General features: G+C 35.7%; 1 protein-coding gene across 6 annotated transcripts in view; it reads left to right on the top strand.

Moving 5' to 3' along the window:
• Window positions 1-25032, top strand: part of CEP170 (centrosomal protein 170) — a 113277-nt gene extending 88245 nt beyond the window's left edge. For 3 of the 6 annotated variants that reach the window (XM_070734028.1, XM_070734031.1, XM_070734030.1), the window contains 6 exons: window positions 1642-1789; window positions 4845-5012; window positions 5801-5889; window positions 20127-20220; window positions 20667-20718; window positions 22895-25032. In XM_070734028.1, coding sequence (XP_070590129.1) covers window positions 1642-1789; window positions 4845-5012; window positions 5801-5889; window positions 20127-20220; window positions 20667-20718; window positions 22895-23181 — 838 coding nt within the window. In that variant the 3' untranslated portion in view covers window positions 23182-25032. Of the gene's footprint in view, window positions 1-1641; window positions 1820-4844; window positions 5013-5800; window positions 5890-20126; window positions 20221-20666; window positions 20719-22894 lie in introns of all 6 variants that reach the window. The other 3 variants (XM_070734032.1, XM_070734029.1, XM_070734027.1) reach the window with 1 other exon arrangement.
• The last annotated feature ends 368 nt before the right edge of the window (window positions 25033-25400 follow it).

The raw sequence follows: 25400 nt of genomic DNA, 5'->3' as shown, positions 1-25400 counted from the left end.
TGTCCTGACATCTAATGCAAGTACATAAGTTGTGGCATTTACATGGCATCATTGTGTACAGGTTATTATCTTCCCCATCCTCCACAGCCCCATGAGGAGAAATGCAGAAAACTTTCATGAAAAAATAATGAAAGATAATGAATTGGTTTGATGGTGCAACTTTATGGTGTGGATTGCTATAAGGTCTACATTGGGCCTTGAGTGATTTTCTGAGGATTTCCTCCACAAAAGAGGATTAGGACCAGATGACAAGTAAATATGACTTCCTTTAAAAGTAAATAATTTATGCTTATTTAATTTATTAGATTTATAGGCTGCCCAACTCCTTCCGGACTCTTATTTAGATAGTGTATACCCTACAAGGATTGCTTAGATACATCAACAAAATGATGGTGACTATAAAGGACAGTAGGTGGGCTTTATATATCTCAAATAAACAACCCATAACTTGCAGCCCCTCTTTTGCAGCCTTTGTTAAACAAACTTTAGGGAAGGGTTTGTTTCTTGTCTGATTAAAGATCTATTTTTTTAAAAAAAAATATCACAAATTAGTATGCTTAAGCACAACCACTTCATCCTTTAGAAAATCTCAAACAGAATGGTTTTCATCAATGAAATAGGATGATAGCGATTTCCTGCGCAGCTCTGTTCCCTTTAAATTACTTCAAAAGTTGGAAGACCCTGTAGATCACATTTGAGGAGCAAAGGACTTTGAAAGAAAAAGTAGAGCAGAGAATCACATTATGCAAATACATTTACTTCCCCATGAGATACCGGGTTTCAATCTTTCTAGTGAAAGAATCTAATTAAAAACCTTGGTTAATAAGGTTAGAAAATATAGTATGGTGGTGGTTGATATATAGATAGATAGAGATAGATAGAGATATATACTGTGAAATCAAACTGTCCACTTAGGAAGCAACACTGATTGACAATCAATTTCACATACTGTTGTGCACATTCAGCTTTGTACAGAACAGTATTCAATGAGAATATTTCATTCATTCAGATCTAAGATGTGTTATTTGACTGTTCCCTTTATATATATATAAAGATGTAGATCTATAGTAGTCTCCCTTCCTTTTCATTATCAGCAAAATATGTTACATATATGTGTGTGTGTTTTGTTTTTTTAATTTTCAAATTCAGCAAAAATATGAGATATATATATATTTTCATGGTACAGGTATGTAGGCCTTGGCATATTAGATTTCTTCTTGTGTAAGTTTTATAGATTCCTGGCGATGTTTTGACGAGATCCCACTCGTCATCTTCAGGCTGAAGATGACGAGTGGGACCCCGTCGAAATGTCACCAGGAATCTATGAAACTTACATGGGAAGAAACCCGAATATACCAAGACACACACACACACATATACACATACTGTATACATACATACACACATACCCAAGTACATGCAAATGTAAAGTAGTATAATGGATTCTGGCTCAAAATGATTGAGGTGGATTTATATAGTGGTGGTAGAAGAAGGGTGTACTATTACATTGCAACTAATTTTATTGAAATCATTAGAAAAGGAAAACTAAGAAAATGTTTTATGTTTCCAATTGTCTCAACTGGAAGTTCTGATATTGATCAGTTCCTCTACTGCTGCTAATGCTACTTTAATCATCAACAGGATCAGTCAAGATTTGGCTCTCATTGCCCGGGAAATCAATGATGTAGCAGGAGAGATCGATTCAGTGACTTCATCAGGCACTGCTCCTAGTACCACAGTAAGCACTGCTGCCACCACCCCTGGCTCTGCCATAGACACTAGAGAAGAGGTAGGAGATCTTCATGGAGAAATGCATAAGGTTCTTTCTTTTCTTTATTTCTTTTGTTTTACTCTTTTGACATGCTTTTAATTACCTCCACTCTTGTGTGCATGAATCTCAGCATTCTCTTTCTTTAATTTTTAAAGTTAGATGAGCAATGATCGAAAGTTAATTCCAGTAGTTAATGGGCAGATCTCTTCCTGTGGTCAGTGCAGAAAACAGTTGTGCTTTGAACACACTTCCATGTTGTTGTTGTTGTTTTGTAATAACATCATTGTATTTTCCCCCCATCCTAGGCACAGATACAAAAGAGCTGTGCCTATGTATTCCCTAGTGAAAAAAAATCCTTAAGTATATGTCTGTGCCAGATATTACAAAATGTGATCTGTGAAATAAATAAACTTATGCATGATTAGTGGTCTTAAAATGGCTTTGCATTTCATTAATCTTTGCTTCCCAATATAATCAGCCAATGAATTAAATCTCTCTCAATACATAATAAGCAATAGATATAAATATAAATTGACATGCCTTCAGAATCAGTAAGTAAATTAAATCCCTCTCACTACATAATAATCAATCTAAACAGACATACCTTCATAGCCATAAAAGTGTATAATGGTTAAAATGTTATAACAGGACCAGGATAACCCAGATTAAAGTTTATTCTTAGCCATGGAAAACTCACTTGGTGGCTTTAGCCTACACAGGGTGTCTCATACCAACCTACTCCAAGCTAATAAAATGAAAAGTGATCCCTTTGTAAGTACTGGGATGGAAGGAAATGTCAACGTAACAAAATAGCACAAATATAAAATTCAGGTTTTGCCTTTCTCTGATCTATTTCTATCTGCTACATGTCTTTCATTCTCAGATCACTATTGCAAATTTCAACAAGTGATTAAAATTATATAAATTAGATCAACTTTATAACTGAATTAATTTGTTTTGTTCTCAAGAGTTGATAGTTTGCCTAGTATATACATAGTTTTAACAGCTGGGCAATAGTAAACACTATGTTTTTCTAGGGAGTGTGTAATCGTTCTTTAATATAGTTGATTTAGTTCATCTTTTAAATAAAATATCAGAGAGGGTCCCTCAAAATTGGTTGCATAAACTAAAGTTATAATAACACCAGCTACATTCACACTGAAAAATTAATTGTTGAATGGGAGAGGGTTTTTACTTTATTTTAAGAGATAAAAAGATTTTCTAAAAATATTAAAATAACTCAAGCTATTGTTCTCATATTTGCTTTGGCAGTACTATTTGAGGGCTCAATAGTGAGTGATGTGTACAACCCATTTTGTGTATATATTTTAACTGGCATGGTACAAATGTCCATGATCTGGTTCCAAAATATATCCATCTATCACCTCCAAGGTTAATGTGTCTGTTCCCTGAAGCTAATATTCCATTATGGCAAACAATATACAGAACTCTAGATTCAGAGAGTATATCTTGACTCAGAGGTCTGATTACAAAATGAGACTTTTTTAGGATCAGGTTGTACCTGGAATGCTACAGAAGATTTGCTTTCAAAAAGAGAAGAATTGCTCCTAGAAGGGCTGGGAACATTAGAATGTTCCAGCTCGGGACATGGAGATTCTTGTCTTTTTGATTAACTAACTCATAATGTTTTATCAGGCTATTCTCTATATACAGCAAATCAATAGCTGCGAGAGCAGTCATGGGCTTACCCAGGTATGCCCATGTTTCACCATCACTCCGCAGTCTGCACTGGCTGCCGATCAGTTTCCGGTCACAATTCAAAGTGTTGGTTATGACCTTTAAAGCCCTTCATGGCACTGGACCAGAATATCTCCGAGACCGCCTCCTGCCGCACGAATCCCAGCGACCAATTAGGTCCCACAGAGTGGGCCTTCTCCGGGTCCCGTCAACTAAGCAATGTCGGTTGGCGGGCCCCAGGGGAAGAGCCTTCTCTGTGGCGGCACCGGCCCTCTGGAACCAACTCCCCCCGGAGATTAGAACTGCCCCTACTCTTCCTGCCTTCCGTAAACTTCTTAAAACCCACCTTTGCCGTCAGGCATGGGGGAATTGAAACATCCCCCCCCCTGGGCACGTTGAATTTATATATGGTATGCTTGTGTGTGAGTCTGTTAGTTTGTGGGGTTTTTTAAATCTTTAAAATTTTAAATTGTTGATTACTTATGATTTGTCTTTTTACATGTTGTGAGCCGCCCCGAGTCTTCGGAGAGGGGCGGCATACAAATCCAAGTAATAAATAATAAATAAATAATAAATAAATAGACACAGATCTGAAATCAGAAACAGCAAGGGACATTTAAACATTTCAGAAGATTATGTCACAGGCTTTAAGGTGGCCATTCTTAAATAAAAAAACTTCATAGAGAGATTTCAGCAAAAGCACTGGCTGGAGCATATGAGTAATTGAGTGCATTAAAATCCAGAAACATAATCTAGTTGAAAGAATCATACAATAGTGAATATTGCCAACCCTGAATATTTCTCTCCATCAACTGTGTTGTCTCCTTTTATTTATTTCAACAGTTTTGTACATGACTTGGTTAACATCATGTTCTGTGTACATTTTTGCAAAATGGATATAACAAAGACACATAACATCATTTATTCAGTGTGATTTTACTATGTTTATGTTGGTTTCTTTCTCTTTTCCCTAGACTTGTGTACTAAGCATCTGCTAATATAAATTGCTTATTTCTCTAACATAGATCATGTTGATTTACATCTTTACTAAATACATGTAAAGCCCCTTCTTATGTTAGCAGTAAACTACAATCTATAGTGTAGAATACATAAATAGTGTTATACACAGCATTCTTCAATATTTAAATATGTATTTCTGTACCTCAACACTAAAATAATGAGCAATCAATCTGTTGGTAACATTAATGAAATATTTTATTTTTAGTACATAATAAATTAAATATTTGAATCACTTGGGTATTTATGTTTCTCTGTAGCAAGATCATAATAAATGGGCCTCAGAATACATCTAATCAGTCAACTTTATAAGATTAAGCTTTGTTATCAATGATATATATTTGAATATATTTTTCAGCTCGTTGATCGTGTGTTTGATGAAAGTCTAAACTTCAGGAAGATTCCTCCAGTAGTAAATGCTAAAACACCAGATGGAAATATTCGGCCGAATGATCCCAAACCACAGACAACAGATGTACCTGAACCCCCCACAATTACACGTCGCCGAACCTGGAGCAGAGATGAAGTAAGGATTCATATTTTATGTAAAGAACTGAACATAAATTGCACAGAATTGCTAATTTTCAGTTTTCAGTGCTAAACTCCATAGAGCAGTCAGACTCAAAGCCCTGGGGCAGGATCTGGCCAATGAGGTGATTAGATCTGGCCCACATGGCTGCCCTGAAAACAGTGAAGAAAGGGGCCTCTGCCAGCAAAAATGGAGCTTGGAGAGGCAGCACACGTCCCTGCCGAGTTCCATTTTCACTGGCAGAGGGTTACAGGAGACCGTCACAGCCAAAAGTGGAGCTTGAGATCCTGTTTTCTCTGGCAAAGTCCTCAGGCCACCAAAGGTGCCCCCAACACGAGTGACATCAAGCTGGCCTGCCCACTCCGGCTCCCCTAGGATAAACCCAACCCTAATACAAATGAAATTGAGTTTGACACTCCTGACATTGAATTAACTGGTGGACACCAGATAAGAAAATTCCATTATGCATCTTAATGCATTTCTTGTTCCACATCAAAAAAAGCTGCATTCAGAGTGTAAGACACACCTGAATTTTCAGCCTCTTATACTCCGAAAATCCTGTAATCCCTAAAGTGGAAGAAGTTTTAAAATATATATTTTGTACATTAATTTAATGCTATCTAAGTCAAAGATCATCATAGTCTCACATTCCATCTATGTGAAATTATATGACAGAAATTACTTTGAGCATGATGTGGAAAAGTGAATTGGGATACTTGTTTTTGCTTTTTGTAAGAATAAAATCTATTACATCAATTTAACATTTCATTTTCAAAAAATTTCAGGTTATGGGAGATACCTTGCTGTTGTCCTCAGTTTTCCAGTTTTCTCAAAAGATTCGGCAATCTATAGATAAAACAGCTGGTAAAATAAGGTACACAATTTTCTTTAGCCAAAATACTCTCGCAAAAACTGCTATTTAAATCCTTGTTCAGTGGTACCTCTACTTACGAACGCCTCTACTGATGAACTTTTCACAATACAAACCCAATGTTTAAGATTTTTTTTGTCTCTACTTCCGAACCATTTTTACTTTACAAACCCGAGCCGCCGCCGCTGGGATGCCCCACCTCCGGACTTCCATTGCCACCCGAAGCCCAAGTTCTTGTGCTGCTGGGATTCCCCCGGGGCTCCCCTCGCTGGGAATTTGCGCCTCCAAACTTCTGTTGCCACCCAAAGCGCCCATTCCTGCGCTGCTGGGATTTTCCTGAGGCTTCCCTTGCTGGGATTCCCTTCATTTTTGCCAGCGCCGTTTTGAATCCCAGCAAGGGGAACCTCAGGGAAATCCTAGCTGCAAAAGAATGGGGGGCTTTGGCTGGCAAAAGAAGTCTGAAGGCGGGGATTCAAGAAAATATAATTTGGTTTAGGTTCATTCTGAATCTGAATAGATTCATTTAGATAAGAATTAAGAATCCATTGATGGTATGTCTATAGATAATATTCTGCTTTTTAACCATATTAGTCTTGTCCAAATTCTATATTTCATCCATGTATCAGATGACATAGAAGAGTTAGAATATTGTTGTATTTTTAATGTCATTTAAAAGCTTTCATTCTGTAAATGTTTTTGCTGTAGTTTCTATTTTATAATATATTATTTATTCTAAGATTTTTTTAATATTCCCATTTTTACTCTAAGTATGTAGTCATGAAAACTGAGAATGTTGGCCGTTGCATATAAATAGCAATTCAAGGCAAACTGCTAATTATTAGCACACACAGTTTAATTATTCCTACCACGTAAAATTAGAATAAGTAATGAATCTTGTATGGTCCTAGGGTATAATTTAAAATGATTGTTATTTTTCCTGGACTTTTAATTATTTTTGAATTTTTATGATATGTTTGCCATTGTATTTTGTCAGTTGTCCAGAGTAATAACATATTGGGGCAGTTCATAAATTTCACAAATAAATAAGCATGAAAATCTAGAATTCCTGCAATGCTACAGATTTTTCCTAAATAGCAGTATGCAGTTATTAAGAGAATTACGGTAGCAATATTTTCCAGAAACAATGTAATAGCTACTTTTCTCATATATTCACTCTCCCCATACAACTACATGGGTAAAATTAAACGTGTATACCACACAACTTTCTGGGAAAGTCACAACACAAAGGAATTAGAGCATTAGCTTGTCAGTTAAGTGCAGCCAACAGAGGTAAGCCGTTAGGTATGACTGAACCTAAGTAGTGATATACTTTGATTTGTTCTTCACAGAATCATAAGTGTAAAGCCGTTAATCTCTGAAATAACTTTTTTTTTTTCACTGTTGTCTTCTCGATATGGGAAATGAAAGCCTGAAGTTGCATTTTAACTCTAATAACTACATGTAAAGTTGTGGCGACTAACCTATTCTGTGATTCAGCTATTAGACACTGACTCTGTTTAGACACAATATTGTCTGATAAATGGAGATTCACTGTTTTAGAAATAATCCATGTGCCAGAAAAGAACTTTTCAAATTATACAAAAGCTTCTTCATATTTTCAAGTTCCTTCCAAAACCAGATATCAGAACTTCTGTTTGGATACATATGTCACAGATTTACCTGCTACAATAGTAACAGTTGATAAGAGTGGTGGATTGTAAATTATTTTGCCATTGGGTCACATGATCGTGTGTACACAACACTTCTGTGCCTGTGCAGAAGTGTCGCGACTAAGTGGGTGGAACCTCCTAACACTGGCGTTACCGGTTCTAAGAATCCACCACTAGTTGATAATGAATAGTAAAATAGGTGTAATCTCTTTGACTTACATGAAGTTTATATTCTTGCAGTCGTAACCATTTAATGTAGAATTTAATTTAATTCAGTAACTTGTAGAGAGGGGTATGCTTTCAGCAAATTAACTTTCATTTGAGGAAATGTGTCTGTGAATTGAAATATTTTGAGATTTGGAAGAAAACATTGGCTTATTGCATTAATATATTCATGCACATATTAGCACAAATATCTGGGCTTCTGAAAATAAGCAGACATTCAGAAGCTGCTGTTAGTCAGTGGAATGGTGATTTTTCTGTAACAGCTCAAAGAGAAACAAATTTTACTTGGCCTTTCAAATATATTATAAGGACAGATGCCATATTTTTCAGAGTATAAGATGCACCTTCCTCCCCCCCCCCCCCCCCCCCAAAAGAGACTGAAAATTTGGGTGTGTCTTATACTTACAGTATACCTTTTTTGAAGCTTTTTTTCCAGCCCTAACAAGGTGCTAATGATCTTCTTGGCTCTTCCCGGATTGCAGAATTGTTTTCGTTGATGCTCCCTATGGATACGTTTTTTTCCAGCCCTAAGTCTTTGCAGGCTTGTATTCATTCCTACTCCCTCCAAATATTTTTTTTCAGCACTAACCGGGGGATAAAGTAATGTGCTGGAGCTGACCAAACTAAGAACTCTAGCCAGATGAATACCTTATAGCTAGATTTTTTTCCTATTTTCCTCCCCCAAAACTAAGGTGCATCTAATAGTCATGTTTTCAGAATATACATCTTATACTCTAAAAAATATGGTATATTATATGATAATATAATCTAGAACGATTGATCAGTGGAACAGCTTTCCTCCTCCAGAAGTTGTGAATGCCCCAACATTGGAAGTTTTTAAGCAGATGTTGGATGACCAGGGTGTCCTGCCTAAACGGGGCTGGACTAGAAGACCTCCAAGGTCCCTTCCAAGTCTGTTGTTGTTATTATTATTACTCTTATTGTGAAAGAAAGGCGCAGCCCCTCCCTCCCAGTAACTTTTAGAAAATCAGTAAAAATCAAGCTATTTCAAAAAGCCTTTCAATAATATCCTGTGTGCCTCTTGTTCTTTGTTTAGTTTTCCTGTCCTATTTTTATTCTATTTTTGAGATAAAGGCAAAAATTGGAAAACGGAAACGTCTACAAATATTTAAAACATATTGGGATAAATGCCAAGAAAGCTTTTTTGAGGAGACTGTTGCAAAACTAGAACACTAGCACTGCAAAATTCTCCCAGTTTTAATAAACTGAGAATGAAAGGTGTGTAAATGAAATTGGAAAGAAAAACAAACACAAGTCGAAAACCATTTTAGTAACCAGTTTGCTGATCTTTGAAGGAACTTTTCAATTTGACAGTTTCAGCTAAAACAGCTATTTTGAACAAACCCAATAATGTGACCTGTGGCTTCTAATTTTAGGAATAGAGTATGCGGCCCCTTTGCTTCAGTCGGCATCAAAGACTGGACATACCTGTCACTTATTCCTGAAGTCCTGAAGAAGCCCACCATCAAGAACAACTACAGTCCAGTTGTTCTAACATCTATAGTTATGAAAACCTTTGAAAAGCTAGTGCTGTCCCACTTGAAAACCATCACAGATCCAGTATTAGACTTCTTGCAATTTGCATACCAAGCAAACAGATCAACAGATGGTGCTGTGGTTCTGCACTAAATCCTACAACATCTTGAATCTCCAAAGACCTACAGAAGGGTCCTCTTTGTAGACTATAGTTCAGCCTTCAATATCATTATTCCAAAGACTCTTCTAATAAAACGGAACCAGCTAGCAGTACCTGAACACACTTGTAAATGGATTATAAGCTTCCTAACAAACAGGAAGTGGCAGGTGAAGCTAAGCAGAATCACACCAGATACCTGTACAATTAGCACAACGCCAACCACCACCCCCACACACAGATTGTGTGCTCTCTCCACTTCTCCACTTAACAATGACTGCATCTGTAACAATCCATCTGTTAACTACTGAATTTCGCAGATGATACAACAGGACTCATTCAGAGAATGATGAATCTGCATACAGACGAGAGGTTGAACAACTAGACTTGTATGACTTGAACAATGTGGAACTGAATACACTGAAAGCTGTAGAAATGGTGGAAGACTTTAGGAGAAACACACACATACGTCCACCTCTTACAATACTAGACAACATAGTATCAACAGTAGATGCCTTCAAATTTCTAGGTTCGACCATATCGCAAGACATGGACACCTAAAAGTCATCAAAAAAGCACAGCAAAGAATGTTCTTTCTGTGCCAACTCAGAAAGCTCAAACTGCCTAAGGAGCTTCTGATACAGAGTAATTAACTGAGTCTGTCATTTGCACCTCTATAACTCTCTGGTTTGGTTCTGCAACCCAACAAGACAGACACAGACTTCAGAGGATAATCAAAACTGCAGAAAAAGCAATTGCTACCAAGCTTCCTTCCATGAGGTCCTCTATACTGCCCGAGTCAAAAAGAGGGCTGTAAAAATATTTACAGACATCTCACATCCTGGACACAACTGCTTTAACTCCTACCCTCAAAACAACGCTTTAGAGCACTGCACACCAGAATAACTAGACACAAGAACAATTTTTTTCCCAAACACCATCACTCTGCTAAACAAATAATTCCCTCAACACTGTCCAAACTATTTACTAAGTCTGCACTACTATTAATCTTCTCATTGTTCCCATCACCCATCTCCTTCCACAAATGACCCTATGACTGTAACTTTGTTACTTGTATCCTTACAATTTATATTGACTGGTTCCTAATATGATTTGATTGTTTATTTGTACCCAGAATATCATTGTGTTCTACCTTATGATTCCTGATGAACTTATCTTTTCTCTTATGTACACTGAGAGCATTGCACCAAGACAAATTCCTTGTGTGTCCAATCACATTTGGCCAATAAAATTCTATTCTATTCTATTTAGATGGATAGGTATTGGGAAGGCTAGGAAAAAGAGATGCAGATGTAGATGGGAGGGGAGGGGAAATTTGCAGATGCTAGGCAAAATGTGTCCATGGCTATAGGTTCCACCTGTATATCTAGGAGAAGCCAATGATACAAGAGGAACCCTAAGTTGCAAATCTTCTCATTCTAGGGGTAGGGTTGCTTGATCAAGTGCTGCACGAAGCTGCTGGGGGAGATCATCTGACGGCATGGGGTGAGGTATCATCAGTATGCTGATGATACCCAGTTATACATCACACCATGCCAATTCAGTGAAGCGGTGGATGTGATGTGCTGATGCCTGGAGGTTGTAAGGGTCTGGATGGGGGCCAACAGACTCACACTCAACTCAGACAAGAGCGAGTGGCTCTGGGCATTTCTTCCAAAGGACTATTCAATCCGTCCATCCATTGTCCTGGGGGGAGAAACTCAAACCCCCTCAGACAGGGTTCGCAACTTGGGTGTCCTCCTGGATCCACAGCTGAACCTTGAACACCATCTCTCAGCTGTGGCCATGGGGACCTTTGCCCAGGTTCACCTGATATATCAGTTACGGCCCTATTTGGACCAAGAGGCTCTATGCATAGTTGCTAAGGCCCTCATCACCTCTATGTGCTCTATATGGGGCACATATACACTTGAAGAGTGTTAGGAGACTGCAAATGGTCCCGAATGCAGCCGAGTTGTCATGGGTGCATCCCGGTACACCCATATAACACCTATACTCCGTGAGCTGGACTGGTTTCCTCTTAGTCTTCTGGCACAATTCAAGGTGTTGGTTATCACCTATAAAGCCCTATATGGCTCAGGGCCAGACTATCTATGGGACATCTCTTGCCGCCTATCTCCCAGAGACCAATTAGAGCACACAGAGTTGGCCTCCTCCAGCTCCCGTCAACTAAGCAATGGAGATTGGCGGGACCATGGGGGAGGGCCTTCTCTGTTGCTGCCCCGACTCTATGGAATCAACTCCCCTCCCTCCGATATCTGCACTGCTCTCACCCTGCTGGCTTTCTGTAAGGCCACGAATACCTAGCTATGCTATGCCGGCAGGTCTGGGGGCCCTAAATCAACAACTAGCGTGGCCACATACTGTATATGAATGCATATGAATGGTATGTATGCATGTTATTGAGTTATTTTATTATTGAGTCTTAATTAGGGTTTTAGAGTTTAGACTGTATTTTTTTACTTCTTTTTATTGTTTTGTAATTTATTTTTTTATTTTTTTTAATAAATCTTTTTATTAATTTTCATAAAAGGACGCACAAACTTACAAACATTAAACATACAGTTTGGGGAGGTATCCTCCCCACTTATCTCAAAAGTGTAAATGCAAATATAGAAAAAAGAATACAAAATTGAATACATAGTTGAATACTAATACATAAAAAAATAGCTAATAACAGATAAAAAAAACTAGTAACAAGTAATTTAAGCTAAGATAAAATCGAACATTCTTCTCATCTTATTACTATTGTATATATAAACTAATTCTAGTACCATTCTTTAAAAAAAAAAAAAAGCAAATCTCAACCATTACATATATATTTACTTCTTACATATTTTGACTTTAATTTTCTTTAATTTTTTTCTTGTCTATCCATATATAGACTTTGTTCCATGTTTCATAAAATTTTGATTCTTCTTGGTCGTTTAATCGCCTTGTCATCATATCCATTTCCGCGCAGTCTAATATTTTTATAATAACTTCGTTTTCTTTGGGGATATTTTCCCCTTTCCAATTTTGCGCGTATATAATTCTGGCCGCAGTTAAAATATGTACAATTAAATATAAAATTTCTTGCTTATAAACCTGGTTAGTAATTCCTAACAAACAAAACTCCGGGGTGATTTCTATATTTTGCATAACTATTTCTTTTATCATTCTCTATCATTTTCCAATACATTTTAGCTTTACCACATGTCCACCATTGGTGGTAGTAGGTCCCTATTTCTTTCTTGCACTTCCAACATAACGGGGAGGTCTTGGGAAACATTTTTGCTATTCTGTATGGTGGGAGGTGCCATCTATAAAACATTTTAATTTGGTTTTCTTTCATAGACACTGATTTTGTCATTTTCCAATTATTTATCCAAACTTTCTCCCATGTGTCTATATCTATATCTTTCCCTATATTCTTACACCAAGCTATCATGTTATCTTTTAAAGTTAATTCAATGTTCTTATGGGCAATCAAATATTTATATATTTTCCCAATTGTTCTATTTTGATTGATGGTAATTAAATTACTCAATAAATTTTTATTTTTATTAAAAATATAAAGCGTGATATCCTTCTGGTATCTAGATCTAATCTGTGCGTAATGCCACCAATCAATTATTGTTCCTTGTTCTTGTAATTTAATTCTAGATTTTAACTTCATTTGATCATCTAACAAATCTTTATATCTTATTATTTTTATATCCTTAATAGAATTTGGGTGTATAATTGCTTCTAGAGGGGCCACCCAATCAGGGATAGTTAAAAAATGGTTTTTCCTTATATGTTTCCATACCTCCAGTAGGTATTTTCTTAATGTATGTCTTTTGAAATATGAATGATTTTTATCTTTATCATACCAAACAAAGGCATGCCAGCCAAGCATAATTTTAATGTTCTTTTATCTTCCAGAGTTATCCAGTCTTTAATCCATGTTAGGGCGGCTGCCTGATAATATAGTTTCCAGTTTGGAAGGGCAAAGCCTCCTCTCTCTTTTATATCCTCTAGCATATTTATTTTTATTCTTGCCTTTTTACCTTGCCATAAGAATTTTTTAACCATATTTGTTAAATCTTTGAAAAAATTCCCCCCTGGATTTATTGGGATTACCTGAAACAAGAACAAGATTTTGGGTAGAATGTTCATCTTGATTGTGGCAATTCTACCCAGAAAAGATATTTTTAAATTGTTCCATATTTCTAAATCTTTTTTAATTTCCTTAATTAATTTTATATAATTATCGTTTTTTAATGTTATTGTTTTGGAAGTTAGCCAGATTCCCAAGTACTTAACTTTTTTAACTATCTTAATTTCAGAAATGCATTCCAAGTTACTTTCTTGAGTTTTATTCATATTTTTTGTTATAAATTGTGTTTTATTTTTTTTTATTTTTAGACCTGCTACCTTACCATATTGTTCTATTGTCCAGATTAATCTTGGAGCTGTTGCAATCGGATCTTCAATAATAAAAGTCAAGTCATCTGCAAAGGCTTGAACTTTGTATGTCTCTTTTCCAACAGTTAAGCCTTTTATCCTTGAATCTGCTCTAATCTTTATTAGTAGGGTTTCTAAAGACATAATAAAGAGTAAGGGTGAAATGGGACATCCTTGTCGAACTCCTTTGTTTATTGTAATATAATTTTAGTTGTTTGCTCTGAGTAAATAGCATCTATTAAATTAACAAATTAACAAATTTGGGACCATTTATTTCTAATCTGTCTACCTGGCAAGAAACCATTTTGGTCTTGATGGATTTTACTATTTATAATTGTTTTTAACCTATCTGCATATATTGCAGTAAATATTTTATAATCGACATTTAATAACGATATTGGTCTATAGTTTTTAATTTTTTCCGGTGCTGTACCTGCTTTGTGAATTAGGGTTGTCAAAGATTCAGACCATGTTTTAGGAATTTTACCGTCTTGCCTGCATTCATTAAAAATTTGTAACATATTCTTTCTTATTGTCTCATTTTCTATTTTATACCACTCTGCTGGAATGGCATCTGGCCCAGTAGCCTTATTATTTTTCTGCCTTTTAATAATTGTAAGGAGTTCTTCCATTGTTATAGGACTTTCCATCCTCTCCTGTTGTTCTTCTGTTAGTTGAGGTAACTCCGAGCTTTCTAAATATTTAAATACTTCATCTTCCTCAATATTATCATTTTTATATAATTCTTTAAAAAGGGTTTGTACTATATTTGCTTTCCCTTCTGTATCGTATTTTATTGTTCCATCTTCGTCTTCCAATTTTTTAATTAATTTAGATTGTCTCTGTTTCCTTAATTTATATGCTAGCCACCTACCTGGTTTATTGGCATGTTCAAAATAGTATTGTTTGGTTCTTTTTATTTTTTCTACCATTTGATTCTGGTCCTCCAATCTAATTTTATGTTTAATAATATTTATTTTTTTTCCTAAATCTTTGTCTTTTATATTTTGTTGTGATATTAATTCTAGCTGTTTTAATTCTTTTATTAATTGTTCGTATTTACTTTTCTTTCCCTTATTATATTTTGCTGTATAGGATATTGTTAATCCTCTTATGTATGCTTTAGTTGCATCCCATAAATTTTGGGCAGTAGTGTCTGTAGTTTTATTAATTTCAAAAAAATTTTTTAATTCTTTCTCAATCCAATCTTTATACTCTTTCTCTTTCAGAATATTTCTATTCATTTGCCAATTATAACGCTTTTTGCTATTGCTCATATAAACTATTACTGGATTATGATCCGCCCATGTATTAACATCTATCTCAACCTCTTTTATATATTCTGCTGTTATTTTCGGGGCCCATACCATATCTATTCTCGTCCAGATTTTATGGGGATTTGAATAAAAAGTATACTGCCTTTTTTGGGGAAATCTTTCCCTCCAAATATCATTCAATAATAATTCTGTTTTCATTTTTTGGAAAGTGAAGGGTAGTAAATTCTTTTTTTTTAATTGTTTTTTTCCCCTCCCGAGTGGTCCAATTGTCTATTTGAAATAGCATTAAAATCTCCAATAATTAGCATATTTTCCACATTTAATTCAATAATTTTTTGATGCAGTTTTTTGTAAAATGTCATTTGATCTTCATTTGGGGCATATATAGAAACAATAGTAAGAGGTCTAGGTTCAATACTAACTTGGACGATCAAAATTCTGCCTTCATCATCACTAAATAATTGTTTGGAATTTATAGAGTTCTCCACATACATCGCTACTCCTCTTTTTCTTTGGTCTGCTAATGCAGCATACATGTTTCCAATTTTGGTATTTAATAATAAATTCCGATTACTTTTTTTTATATGTACTTCTTGTAATATCACAATTTGAGCCTTTTGGTTCTTAATTTTAGAAAACATTTGCTTCCTTTTTTTTGGTTCATTTAATCCATTAACATTTACAGAGAAGATTTTTAAGTCACTCAATATAGTCATTTATTGTATTTTTTGGTTTCGCTCTGCGGTTGCTTTCTTCTCGCGCCTTGGTCCTGTTCTTGCTTTTGTGATAGAGCCCCCATAGCTTCCGCCTGGAGTGCTGTCAGTTCTTTTGTTATTTGCTCCATTTGGCTTATTCCACTGTTTTCATAAAAGTCTCTTGCTTGATCTAAATTTTCTAGTTTGTATCTTGTAGATTTCTATGTCAATGACAGTCCTTGTGGAATAAGCCAACGAAAAGTTATGTTCTCTTTAATCAAAATTTTGGTCAAGAAGTGGTAGTCTCTTCTGTTCTCTCTGACGCTTCTTGGAACCTGTTTCAATATTTTTATATCTTTACCCTTGAATTGCGGTTGTCCAGATCTTGCCCAATGTAGAATGTCATCTCTCAGCGTTCTTCTTACAAATTTGATATGAATCTCTCTTGGAAGATTATGGCGACGAATGTAGCTATTAGAAATTCTGTAAACTTCATCGATTTCTTTTATTATTTCTGCGGGATCCATTTGTAGGATTCCTCTAATAATTTCGGCCATAGTGGCCTTTAAATCTTCATCCTTCTCTTCTATAATATTTTGAAACCGTAGCCCATACGAAGCACGTTGCATTTCCAAGTGTGTGATCGATTCATCATATCTTCTATAACGCAGGTGCGCGCTGTCATCAAGATGATCCATTCTTTTCTCAATTTTCTCTGTTTTTTCTTCAACTGCTTTCATTCGGTCTTCACTCTCCTTCAAAGTTTGTTTAATCTCCTTCATCTGGTCCTTCATCTCTGCTGTATCTGCCTTCATCTCAGCCATTTCTGCTTTTATGGCTTCTCTCTGCTGGGATGCATCATTTTGTGATTGGAGCATGAAGTCTTTCAATGCATTCAATGTTTCTTGTATTGTAGTAAGTGAGGATTGTTGTGGCTTTTCTTTCTCCTTCTCCTTGGTAGACATAGTTACGGACAAAACCTGGTGTGCCGGGGAGGAATGGGGTGATCCTTGAGGCGATGATGCCGCAGACGTTTGTTTCTTGATTGTTTTAGTAAAAGTAGAAGTACTCGACATTCTTAAATTTACCGTTAATGTTATTTTATGTTAGCGAAATGTAGAGAATCACTACAAATTCCAAACGTATTCAGTCAATTTCTAAAACAAATTCCCTTTTAAAAAAAACCACTTGAATTGCGAATATAATCAATAATATAATTTTAAACAAATATCACCTTATATTGTCTTATTACTCTAAATTAAATGCTATGAAAGAAAAAAGTAAAATAATAAAACAAAATAACCTTCAATACAATTTAACATAAACCAGGAAATATAAGAAAAGAAAATTACGATTTGGCACAACAGAGAAAGAAAAATAAAAGTACAGGAGAGAGGAAGGGAATAAGAAGAATATATATAAGATTTATATAAGATAAAAATAGAAGAGAAAGAAAGAAATAGAGAAAAGAATGAAGAGAGAGTAATAGGAGGAAAACGATCTAAAAAAGGGGGGGAGGGATTTACTTTAGTTAAAATAGAACAAAGGACCAAGGATTATATAGCAGTTCATATATTAATCTAAATATAGGTATAGGGAAAAAAAGGAAATTCAAAAGGATTTTAAAAAAATTAGGATATAAAAAAGAGACAAGGAGCGAAATTCAGCTATTTAATATTCTAAAGTGATTTTGTTGATTGAAGATCTTTTCTGTTTATAGAAAAAAAGTTAATTTGAAGAAGTTCCAATTATTTCAGCTGTGATAGGAATAAAGTTTAACCTTTTCAAAGTTTATAAAATCTCAGTTTTCAAAGTAGTTTTAATATATTTGTCTGATGTTAAAATGGAGTCAATCCGTGTCTCGCAGCTCAGAACAGAATAAACAGCCTCTCTGCTACGAATCCGACGAAACAGCCAGTAATCCAAACGAAGTAATCCAGATGTGAACGAACAAGTAATCCAAAAACTTATAATCCAAAGAGGAAAACAGAAGATAATCCTTCTTGTTTATTTATCTCAATTTATTTCATCTTCTTTTATTTAAAAGTTTATTAAAAATTTGCAATAGGTTTTGTGCAGTTAAATCCTTCCACTGCGTAAATCAGAGCCCAGGATTCATTTTCTGGTATTTTAGCAACAGGTTATCTCACGGAGAAAAGAGGAAACACATTTAGCCAAATAGTTTCAATTTGTTGGTATTCAATCTTTTAAAATCTCATTTTAATTCTTTTGCAAGTTTTATCTGTTTTTTCAAACGTTTAACAGTCCAAGTTCAAAGTCAAAACAATAGGTGAAAGTGATGAAAATAAGATCCGGCTGTTGATTTGCGCCTGGATACAATGTTTTAGACAAGTTTCACTTTCGCCTTGCTTCAAAAAATTCTTTAACTTTTCACTTTCTTTTACTCCCGTCTTGTTATTTGAACATGAAACGTAGAAAAAAGATTTTTTACCTTGGTTGTATTCCTTTTTCAATAAAAAACGCTGCAAACTGCTTTCACTTTTTTTTCTTCTTTCTTGCTTCCACGGTGGTTATCGCAATGGCCGTTTCCTCCGTGCTGGAGGGCCGGTTCTCCCTGCACCCGAGCTGCGGGACAGACCGCTGCCTCTGGAGCTTCGGCGGGAGCTCCTCGGACAGGGGGAAATCCCCTGTTCTAGGATCGAGCCATCCGGACTCGATCCGATCGCAATGGAGCGACCTCGGGAGGGGTGAAAGGAGTCTCTAGGCAGAGCCCTGCCAAGAGACTCCGCTGCGGTCCTCAGCTAGACCGGAAGTCCTGTTTTGTAATTTTTTATTGTTGTAAGCCGCCCTAGTCCTTCGGGATTGGGTGCCATAGAAGTCAAAGAAAGAAGGAAGGAAGGAAGGAAGGAAGGAAGGAAGGAAGGAAGGAAGGAAAGATGAAGATAATAAGAGCCTTGCTACATAAACAGTGCACTGTATTAATTGGGTTAGGCTTCAGCCTGTTTCATTATTGATTCCATCATTCTATACCATCTAGCTACCAAGACTTACGATATTATCAGCTTAGGTTGAGATGGCCATATCATAATAATGCGTAATATCATGGATATTACACACTATTATAATGCATGTTTTCTCCCAACAGCTTCGTATAGTTGTTAAATAATAAGGGGAGACAAGGGAACCCCATGTCCCTGCATATATAAGGGGGCACTTCAACAACTCTCTTTCCTTCTAAAATTAACTGAAACCAACCACTGTGGAAGGAGTAGAATCCCTGAAGGTCAATGGTCGCAAATCTCAATTCTAATAGATACTCAGAAAGAATACCTCAGTTGACAATGGTACTGAATACTGCTGTGAGACTCAGAAGGACCAGAAGAGGCACAGTAAACCCCTCTATGTTCTGACAAAATATCACAATCAGTGGTGCTTATGTTCCATGTCCACCCTGAATTCTCATTCAATAGCATTGTCCTATCAGCTGGAGTTTTATCTCACTACACTTCAACACTTTTGTTTGGTACGAAGTATTGCTCACAGACTGTTTGGTCTCATTGATCATTATCTGTTTTGATTTTCCCAGGATTGTGACCAATGCTCAGCCACAATATTAGAGGTGTTTGTCAAAAGTGCTCATTTTTTATAGCAAAGGTCCATAGTCTGAAATTACACTTTGGTTATGGCCCAGAGCACATTTGTTTACTTCCTCCTTCCTGAACTAATAAGATTTGAAAACTCATAGCCATGGAAGTGACATTCCATCTTGGTTACTGCATTGTGGTCTAAGTTAGAGTTAACCACTGAATAATATCCAGAAGTTGCAGTTGGTACAAAATGCAGCATGTAACTAAAATAAAGGATCACATAATCTCTGCATTGAAAGATCTATATTCATTCCCAGTTGCACTTCAGGCATAATGTCAGATGTTGCCATTAATCTTTAAAGACCCAAAGAGCTTTGAATCTGCTTTCCCATTATGAACCTGCCCAGGCATTAAAAGCTGCAGGAGATGCTTTTTTAAAAATTGTCTCCGCTGCCAGAAGCTCATTTTGCTGCTGCTTGGAAGAGAGATTTCTCCTGCTTCCAACTTATGGGTTGCATTCCCTAGGGGATTGCTGCCTACTATCTTTGGCATTCAGAAAATTGGTAAAAGTACATTACTTTTGTCAAGCTTTTAATAGTTAATTTTATTAGTAGTTATAATTTATTACTTTAGTTTGTTTGGTATTTTGAACACTGAATAAGGCAGGAAATTAATTGAATAAATAATAAGACACATCACTTTTTTGTGCTTTTTGGCTACAGAATATTATTCAAGGACAAAGACCGGAATTGGGAAGACATTGAAAAAAAACTGCGAGCTGAAAGTGAAATCCCAATTGTGAAAACATCAAGCATGGTATGATTAAAGTAACAGATTTAAAGAAATAGAAGACATTTTGTCATTAAAAAATAAATCCCCTTTAAAATATATGATTGTTCAGTTATTATAAAAGTTAGTACGAATATTATACATGATTACATTGTAATTAATATTGACATTATTGTGCACCCGAATTTTACCTGAAGAGACTGAGAAAGCACCCAAACCCTATATCTTTGAAAATCACCACTGCCTTACCATTTTGTCAAATTAAATACCAAATTGGCTTTATAAAACCAAATGTTTGTGTGTTCCATTCAGTTAGATCTACAGTAATTAGGAAAGGGTCATCTTTAAAGCAGAAAAAACATTTCGATTAGACTGGGCTGCATTATAAGGCGAGCAGTAAGGGAGTTTATTGGGATTGCTATTTTGTATTCCATCCTTGAACCTTAGTAAACACGACATATTTGCTCCTGCAGGAAATTTCATCAATATTGCAAGAATTGAAAAGAGTGGAGAAACAACTGCAAGGTATTTAATATTTCATCCAACAATTTCTAGAATTGCGGTTTGCAGAAAAATAATGTAACATTTATAGAGCATATAGAACATGATTTGGGTTTCAAGGCTGTTTACTCAGTGGCGGGATTACTACCAGTTCTGTGAGTTTGGCTTGGTGGGCATAGCAGGAGAAGGTTACTGCAAAATCCCCATTTCCTCTCAATCAGCTGGAACTAGGGAAGCAGACTTTAGATGGGGGCGGGGCCAGTCAGAGGTGGTATTTACGGGTTCTCTGAACTACTCAAAATTTATGCTACTGGTACTCCAGAACTGTTCAAAACCTGCTGAATACCACATCTGTGTTTACTAAATTATGGGTTAGAAATTAATAGGGAATAAGCTTCTGTAGGATATTATCTGTTTCCTAGACTTTTTTGCTTTATAAATTTGTGTCATGGAAATCGTGACTTTTTCTATGGATTTAAGGCAAAGGATTTACCTGATCTGAAGAAGAACCAGAGCGTAAGAAAAATTAAATTTCAGCTATATCCTATTTCAAGGACAAAAAAATACTAATAATAGGCTCAGAGAAGGCTGCCATAGCTTGGCGGACAATCTGAATCTAAAATCTAAACCACCTTAATCTATTAACAGTTCTGAGGAAGTCAATCAAGCTAGATTTTCCACAGGTTTTTGATAAGTAGAATTTGCAAACAAAATAGTTAATAGTTATTCTTAGCTATTTTATTTATTATTCCTGTATTATTTTCTTCATGTCCCTGAACAATACATATACTCTATATCAGTGATGGCGAATCTATGGCACGGATGCCACAGGTGGCACGCAGAGCCATATCTGCTGGCACGTGAATCGTTGCCCTAGTTCAGCTCCAGTATGAATGTGTGTGCCAGCCAGATGATTTTTACCTCGCCCAGAGGTTGTCGGGGGGTGGGTGGGTATTGGCTTCCAGAGAGCCTCCAGGGGGATGGGGGAGGGCGTTTCTAACCTGCCCTAGCTCCAGGGAAACCTTTGAAGCCTGGGGAGGGCGAAACACGAGCCTACTGGGCCCACTAGAAGTTGGGAAACAGGCCATTTCCAGCCTCCAAAGCGCCTCGGGGAGGGCTGGGGAAGCTGTTTTCGCTCTCACCAGGCATTGAATTATGGGGGTGGGCACTCACGCACGTACAATAGTGCTTGAACATGCTCTTTCAGCACCCGAGAAAAAAAAGGTTTGCCATCACTGCTCTATACTGTAACAACCAAGTGCTCAAATCCCTGCCCTTTTAAAATGTAGGACTGAATAGGGGAAATCTTCACCTTTTTTTAAAAAAAGCTTGTATTGCATGTACATAAAGAGGAATAGGCCTTCTCTGGTCCATTTGCCCCTATCAGCTTGTAAATCCCTTGAACATCACTGTGCTATTTTCTGAGCAGAGGTTTCAATATTATAATGTTTTACAGTTTTGTGTTATTAAACTTAACTCTTAGCCCTTCATTTCAAAGTGTTTGTTATTATTGTATCTGCCATTTTTATATTATTTTTGTTACTACTATGACCAAGATATTGAATTGATTTGAATAGAGGACTTGAGATAATGATATGAACCTTTTTGAGCCAGTAGGACCATCTGAGAATGATTCATCTCTATGCCTAGACACAAAGGGTTTGCCAATTCACAAAATTAATGCTGAGGTGGACATAGGGAGGCCGGGGAGGGGGAGTCAAACTCGTTAGAATACAATCTGACTATCCAATATTCCTCCTACCCTCTCTTTTATTTCTGAGCAGTGAATAGTTCCAAACAACTGCTGGCCTGAACCCATCCATCATTTCTATTTTCTAAAAATGATAATTGAGTCTAATTTTAAAAAAATGATGTGCTAGTTGTATCTGCAGACCAATAAATCTTTGGGTTTTCTGGATGATTCTTGCTTATTGACTGTAGTGATGTTTCAACACTGATGTGAAAAGACCATATACATGTACAATATTCCTTAGTTATTACTTAACAAATTTTGTTTCTTGTCTTGAACTATTGAAGTCAATGGTTCTGGATCTATTATGCTGTCCCAAATATTTTTAACATTTTCAAGAAGAAATGAGATGGAAATGAAATGAAAAGGCTGAGTAATATTATATTAATTTTAATTCCGCTAACCAGCAGTCAAATTGATTTCTTTCCTGGCTTTTTTTCTGTTTGTCAGTGATTAATTCGATGATTGACCCTGATGGAACATTGGATGCTTTAAGCAATATGGGATTTGCTGGTCCTGTCCAAGCAGCTCATCCTAAGCAGAAATCCACTCCTGGTTCTCAAAGTGCCCATCCTCAGATACAGCCCAAGTGTCTGCCGGAAGCAAGGGCTATACGGCCAGCCACTGCCTCTACTTCACGTGAACTTGGAACTGTTGAATCCGAGCATGATTTCAGCATACATTTCAATAGGTTCAATCCAGATGGAGAAGAAGAAGATCCAACTTTGTGTAAATGACATGAATGTGATCAGTACTTTTAGTAATGAATGTGCAAAATTCATTAGAAGTCTAAGCATCCTCTAAACAGTAAAACAAAGTTGGTAAAACTGTTGTTGCTTTGTTATTACCAACTACTTTGTGATGTTTTGGATATCACAAACCATTTGAGGTAAACATTGGTACCAATGAAGATGCACAGTTTATGATCATTTTACAAGTTTCACAAATACTTGCTTTGAATATTTTCCTCCATAGTTTATTTTCTTTAAGTGGACTTCAACCAGCCAACCGTCCTTCATTTTAAAATTCTGAGTCTCCTATGACAAGATGATCTTAATAAGCTTCTTGACTTAAATTTGTACAAAATGATCACTTAAGCTTGATTCTGAATAAAGGGAGCTAATTTGGACATTACATTTTAATGATATCACAAGAAAAAGCAGACTTCAGAATAATTTATTGTTGTATCCTGGAGATTGCTTAAAGGTTTACAGGGCTCAAATATTATGTTTGCACTAAAAATTTGCTGAGAGTGGAGAATGAACATATCACTAGGAACTAATTACGCTAAACTGTACTTTGGAAAATGATCGAAATTGTCCTTTTTTAAAACAAAATACCACTTTGAAAGTGGGGTAAGTCAGCTTTCTAGGATGATCCATTTGACATTTGAGGATCCTCTTCAAGATGTCTTTTTGATGTCAATGCAATTAAATGTGATATAATTTCTGTTCAGATATTTGGAACTACAAAACCAATTTAAATATATTGCTGTGTGTGTCTACTGCTTGAAATTCTTTTTTAATGCTTTGTTACCAAGATCAGACACAAAATTCATTGATCATGACTTGTGAAACTTTCTTCCAAAGTTTGGAGATAGGGTAGTGATAATCTAATCATTAGATTGATTCCAGACATACAAATTATAAACGTTTTCCTATAGAATCTCTAGTAAATCTGTCTAATATGTTTATAAGAATTTCTGGAAGAAACTGCTAACATAGACCTTTTGCTTATACTGCTTAACAGCAAATCTATTAAAATATCACATATAAGCCTATTTATCTTTAAAACTGTCCCAATTTTAACATTTGAAAATAATAATTTAAAAAAAATAACCATCTTGTATTTCCAGAACACTATAATTTCAAGAACGTCTGTTACATGCAATTAATAACTGGAAATTTGTGTTTTTGCATCAGTCTATATATTAAAATTAAAAATACAACTTTGAAGCTTCTACGAACTAGTCTTTAATATTTCAGCAATAATCATATGTGTTGGTCATTTAAAAATACTCCTTTCCTGTACAGGATTTTGGAACTGTACAGGATTTTGGAAGTCATTGCAAAGCTTGGCCAAGTAAATATACAAAAAACTTTTTGTATTGATATAAAGAACCCAATAATCCTGTTGTATATTGGATTACTTTTCTTGTTTGCTTGTTTGAAAATTTTAAATCTGCCTCTTGTCAAACTCTGTATCCCACTCAGAGGTCAAGAAACAATTGTTTACAGATACCATAGCAGTTTAAACTGATATATGATGAAAAAACATATATTGAGAATAGTGATATTTTGGCCATCATGATTTCTTCCTATCTTGGGAGAGCCACAAAAATACAGGTATGAGAAACTAGGAAATAGTTAGAGAAAACTTAAACATTTTGACTCTTTAACACAATTCTTTTTGTGTATTTTTTTCCAGACATTTACACATTTTGTGTTCTGTAATATTTGCATTTACAATTTTCTTATTTGTATGAATGCATACTCCTTATTTATTTTTGTTACACTTACTATGTATGATGTTACAAGCATTTACAGCTCCATTTTTAAATAAAGTGTTTCTGGAACTTTATACAATAATCTGATAGAAATGTGTGATTATCTGTGTGAACCTGTGATTTGGATCGAGTTCAGTAATTATGAAGATTGTTTTTTTTTTAAATGTATTATGTGCTTGAGAATATGTTTACTGAACTTTGTATTATCTTGGTGTAAAGAATAACATGTTACTTTTATTGTATAATAGGTCTTCACAAAGATAATCTAAAATCAGTGTATGTACTCTCATTCCAGCCCATGTACAAATGCATGCATGATTTCCTATTGGAAATTGGGTGGATGGGATTCAGAAAATGCTTCAGAGTATAGAGATCAATGTTGTATTATTTTACCATGAAAAGAATACCTCTCATCACAGATATAACAGGTATTCTTGTCAAGATTTTAAC

Source organism: Erythrolamprus reginae, chromosome 1, assembly GCF_031021105.1.
Source record: "Erythrolamprus reginae isolate rEryReg1 chromosome 1, rEryReg1.hap1, whole genome shotgun sequence".
NCBI lineage: Eukaryota > Metazoa > Chordata > Lepidosauria > Squamata > Dipsadidae > Erythrolamprus > Erythrolamprus reginae.
Note: the sequence above shows the minus strand (reverse complement) of the source record. Positions and strands in the feature narration are given on the sequence as shown.